Source organism: Rhinoderma darwinii, chromosome 2 (genome assembly GCF_050947455.1).
Source record: "Rhinoderma darwinii isolate aRhiDar2 chromosome 2, aRhiDar2.hap1, whole genome shotgun sequence".
Lineage (NCBI taxonomy): Eukaryota > Metazoa > Chordata > Amphibia > Anura > Rhinodermatidae > Rhinoderma > Rhinoderma darwinii.
In genome coordinates, this window is record NC_134688.1 from 138,426,570 (window position 1) to 138,432,290 (window position 5,721).

General features: G+C 36.3%; 1 protein-coding gene across 1 annotated transcript; it reads right to left on the reverse strand.

Annotated features, from left to right (window-relative positions):
• Nucleotides 1-223: 223 nt before the first annotated feature.
• Nucleotides 224-4,715, reverse strand: PCDH20 (protocadherin 20). Its single transcript, XM_075850248.1, has 2 exons — nt 4,513-4,715; nt 224-4,123 (listed from the first exon to the last, which is right to left on the reverse strand). Exons 1-2 carry the CDS (start codon nt 4,657-4,659, stop codon nt 1,487-1,489), a joined length of 2,784 nt encoding a protein of 927 aa, XP_075706363.1. The 5' UTR covers nt 4,660-4,715; the 3' UTR covers nt 224-1,486.
• Between the last annotated feature and the right edge of the window lie 1,006 nt (nt 4,716-5,721).

Consider the following 5,721-nt stretch of genomic DNA (forward strand, 5'->3'; position numbering starts at 1 on the left):
AGAGCTAAACATTTTAGGATCAAGTTGGCACCATGACCACCTGGTTCATTGAGCTGCCATGTGCTATTAACAGTGGTCATCAAATATATAGATCGTAACCTTAAAAGGGCTTAACCACAGCACAAAAAAAAGAAAATACATACAAAAGAATATACATTTTAAAACACAAAAGAGAGAATAATGTTATGAAAATATAGCTTTAATTTAAAAGACATATAAACAGTTTTGGTACAGAACAGACATGATGCTGTAATCCATTGATATTTTTTTTTCTTTGTGTATTGTTTTTTCCAAAAAAGAACACTTGCATTTGTCTTGCTATTTACAATGTAATATCACATGGGACATTCAGTGCTTACATTTGACGTCTTGAGAAACAGACTTAATAATCACAAATAAAATGAATTTTAGTTAGATCAGAGTCTGACGATCCGAGTAGAGTATAGGGATTCTAATGTTTAACAATCCTTAGCAAATAAATATTAGACCATACCAAAAAAGGTATTTCTAAATCTGCCACTGCCCTTAAAAGTTGTTTGAATACCATCCAAGCAGAACAAAAAAAATTAAAATAAATAAAAAGGATACAGTTAAAAGAGAATGAATGAATAAATAAATAAAGAATACATCACTGTACTAGATCTCCAACCCAAAATGTATATAGTGCGGAATGCAATCTCAACAGTGGGAAATCAATCTAGCTTATTTAGACATTTAGAATGACCTATAAACAGAGAAATCCTTTGTTAATATAAAAGTGAAAATTCACAGAGACAAGAATTGTGTGTTAGGATTGTCAAATAAGTGCATATACCGACCTTAAAAAAAAATTATCCAAATACTGTGGATGATATAATCACACACACAAACTAAACACAGAGAATAATAAACCTCTCACAAATGCAACCGGCATAGTCATAGTTACATAACTCTTTGCATCGTGTGTATTGAAGCTTTGCTTGAAAATGAATTGCACTTCTTGTTAATCCCTTTTTAAATCTCCTACATCTTGAGGTACAACAACATACATTCAGTGTATCAAATGTCTCTCTTTTTTACATTTTCATATAAATATAGAAGGTTTACATTTACTTTATGCAAATGGTATAGGACAATAAAACATTAAAAATATATACCTTTATTTGACAATAGTTGTGGGCCCCTGCTGGCTAACAGTTCAACAAACAACTAACCAACATCTTACAAATGACTACTTAGATGCATTCGGCTTTCGCATTTGTGTGATATATGTTGTACATTGGTATCAAATAGATCATGACTTCAGTAAGTAGTAGCGCTGTATGGATTATGTATAAAAATCTTTACAAGATTTGTTGCTTTAATTAAAAAAGCTGTAAAGAGATATTTACATATATATTATTATAAGGTATAAATTAGTGGTCCTTCATGATAACCATTACCAACACATTGTGTTATTTGTATTTTCCCATCCTCAAAAATTATTGATCAGGAAAAAAAAAACATTTTAAATATTGGAAATCTCAATTGGCTTTTTATCAAGTAAATGGAAGTCCATTTTGCCATTTAGTGGGATTTGAACTTCTAGACTCTCATTTATCCTGTGATCTTTCTTCCCTTTTCTCAAGCAGATATACATTGCCATTAGAGTGACCACAATGACAGAGCCCAAACAGAATATTGACAGAGTGACCAGTGTAGGGACACAAGAATCGCCTTCAATCTTTTTATGAGTAGGTTGAATTGCTATTTGTGGTTCCTTCTCTTCTATATTAATATCAGAATCTTTCCTTAGCAAGCTCTCAATGTAGCTCTCATTGCTTACAGTATCATTGACAAACAAATTGACCATAACTGTGGAGAAAAGAGGTTCGGGATAACCATGGTCCGTTACTTTCACTAATAATCTATATAAACCATAGTCATCCCTCATTAGGACTTCTTCTAAGGTTATGTTTCCTGTTTTGGAATTTATCCTAAAAGATTCAGGTCTAGGCCCCCTCCTTCCTATAATACTGTATGCTATGACTGCGTTCATCCCCGTGTCCTTATCAACAGCATACACTTCAGTAACAGGAGAACCAGGCAGAGTTGAAGGAAGGACAAGGAGATATGACATATTGGACTGTGGGAATAAGACCAGTGGGGGGTTGTCATTAACATCCAGAAGCAATATGGTTATTTTAGCTGTTGAAGACAAGGTAGGGTCACCACCATCAGTAGCTTCGACCCAAAGAGTATAAGAACTCTGTTGTTCCCTATCCAGTGATACCTTTGCTCTTAGGAGTCCTTTGCCAGTGTCAATGACAAAAAGGTCACTTCCATTCACTATAGAAAGGGCTATCCAGCCATTCTGTCCAGAGTCAGCATCTGTGACGCTAATTACTCCAATTTCACCGAAGCCTGGAAAGTTCTCAGGAACAAAAAAACTAAAATCTTTACTGATGAAACGAGGGCTGTTGTCGTTTTTGTCTAGAACTGTAATATGAACAGTGGCTACTGACTCTCTTGGAGGTCGGCCAGAATCTCTTGCTTTAACAGTGAACCTGTATTTCTCTTTTTCCTCTCGATCTAGCCTAGTTGTTACTGTAAGAATTCCTGTTTGCTTATCAAGAGAAAAATAAGCAGGTGCATCAGATCCCAAAAAGTATGAAACTTGACCTCTTTCTGCACTGTCAGCATCAGTAGCATGCAATTTAGCCAAAAAAGCATTAGCTTGGTTGTTTTCTTCAATTGTAACTTCTATGGTAGGTTGTGTGAAAACAGGGGCATTGTCATTCTCATCCAAAACGTACACTTGTATCGGTTTCCTTACTTTAGAGCCATCCAAACTTAGTGCAACCACTGAAATATTATATATTCGCTTCACTTCATAATCTAAAGTATTTATAGTTTCAAGCAAATATTCATTTGTATAGGTTTTGTATGCAGTCAGTCGAAACGGTCCTTCTCCTTCTAAATAACAATTCACCTTATATTTGCCATCAGGATCTTTGATAGTAAAAAATGCAATGGGAGAATTAATAGGTTCTAATTCTTTCAGATAGACAATACCATTTTCTTCATTTGCAATATAGCGAGGTACAACCTCAGGCAGTCGGAGTGCAACTTTAATAATGGAAACAAACACAGTGATAACAGCTGGGATGCAGCCCGGGCCATTGGCGAGTATAGTTAATTTATGTTGTTGAACGGTATTGCCGTCAACCTTTTTGAAAAGCTTTATTACTCCAGTATTTTCATCCAAGTAGAAAAGTTCTTTTGAGGACTGTGGTACACGTTCACTGAAGACATACGTAATTATTGCATTATTACCTAGATCCACATCCACTGCTTGCACTGAGGTTACCTTCGTCCCAATACTTGAGTTTCCAGGAATAGTCACATTAATTGTAGATTCACTGAACTGTGGACAATTATCATTGACATCACTAATGAGAATAGAAAGCGTGGCAGATCCTACCAGGGGTGGGTTGCCACCATCTTCAGCAATAATTATAGTTTTGTACTCAGATTTCACCTCTCTGTCCAGGGTCCCCATTATTATAAGGTAAGGTGTTCTTTCCCCGCTCTCATTCTCTTCCACATCTAAAGTAAAAACACCGTAGTAGTCCACTAACCTGTAGGTCTGGACCCCATTCAGTCCTCCATCAGGGTCATAAGCAGGATGCTCTATAACCAGCCTGGTGTTAACAGGAGAATTCTCTGGGACAGAAATATAAATCTGTGCCACTGGAAACACAGGAGCATTATCATTTACGTCAACGATGGCAATCTTTACTTTGATGAGCCTGAAATATTCCTGTGGCAAAATGATAATATCAAGAAGGAGGACACAGTCCTGAACACCAGAGTTCTGTGGGCAAAGAACTTCTCTGTCCAACTCCTCTGCTGATGTGTACAGCTCCCCCGTGCTGTTATCAAGTGTCACATACTTCCCACTTAGCCCTTTAGATGCCAGGCTGAATGAAAGAGGGGGGTCAGTAAGGAGACCCAGCTGCAGATCACGCACAATGTTTCCAATGAGAATCCCCTTGGGTAATCCTTCGTGCAGCATGTATAGCAATTCAGTAGCTGTGTTGTAACTCGCTGAACTAATTGTGGGTCCAGTCAAGGGAACAATTAGCCACAGGAACAAAAAGTGCTGAAATGAAAAACACACATGTTTACAAATACTGACACAATAATAAATAATAATAATAAGTGCATTTCTATTTGTTATATGTATGCAGGTTGCATGATGCTGTTATACAATAGTAGTTCCGATACAATTAAACATGTACTAATATATATATATACATACACACACACACACGCACATAAATATAACATTAATGTAATCTTTTTCACTCTTGTATCATATCTATTTATTCTGTATCACAAATCCCACATTTTTTTTTCTATTACAACACAATATCCTACAAACTTCACATGGCTGCGCACTTTACACTTTAGGATTAGAAATTACACAGAGCTATTCAAACATTGCTAAAACTACTAGTTGCACAGCATCTGTGCGGTCAGATCACCTACCTGTACATGGCTTAGACTGCTGCTGGTTGGGCTGGCTTGTTGCCCCATATCCAGGTTAAAAGGCTTTAGAAGCCAGCTCAGTCCTCCTGTGTGCTGTGTGATCCTTTCATTCCCTTGGTAGTTTAATCCCAATGAAACTGCAGTCATTTAGTTCCTGGTGTTAAAGACACAGACACTCCCTCTCCGCTCATGCAAATCTCTGGGCAGCCTCAGCCAATAGCCACAGATGAGTCAATTAACAAAGCACTGAGAAGGGATGGACTATTCCTGACCAGACCATGGACCACACCATGCAAAGCAAGGAGAAAGTGTACAGAGACTAATGAAAAGTATAAGTAGAATTAAAGAAAATAATATATATATATATATATATATACACACACACACACATATGTTGTGCTATGTATATATATATATATATATATATATATATAATTTATTTTTTATAAAGTATTGTTCAAATGCAATTGATGGATAGTCCTAGTATAAATAAATAAATAAAAAACACATTGTAATATCATGGCACAGACTCAGCTCTGCTATACTATACACGCACACACATATATATATATATATATATATATATATATATATATATATATATATATGGATAGATATAGATAGATAGATAGACAGACAGACAGATATAGCAGTGCTGAGTTTTGTGGTTCTTCTATATAATGATGTTTTCTCTCTGCTTTTCCTTAGTACTGTAGATAAACCTACAGTATTATCTTAATCTGATGAGTTACCGCTGTGCACTAATGAAATAGTGACATGACAAATGAAGCTCTGCTGCAATATGAAATATAAAAGAACTGGATAACTAAGTCTCACCTGCTGATATCTGCTGTGCATCAGAAACTGATTATAGAGCTGGAGTTGCTGCACAGCACAGACCTCCCTCCTACACACACAGTATGTTGGCTTGTGTGGTCATTCCATGTTCTATTTCCTTTCTTGCTCTGCAATTGCTTTGGCTTGGGAGAAAGGATTGCCATCTCCCGGATGCTGTTACTTGAAATGTTCAGTTCAGACATGAGAGCAGATTTATCACATTTTCTGCTATGTGTGCTGGCTTGTAAGTGGAATCTGTGCACCAGGCAGCTGTGGCAGCCGAGTTAACTATTTAAATGCTTATGCATCATCGATATTCCAGTCAATGAAAGAGAAAATATTAATTGAAATTGAAAATATTTATACTGATGA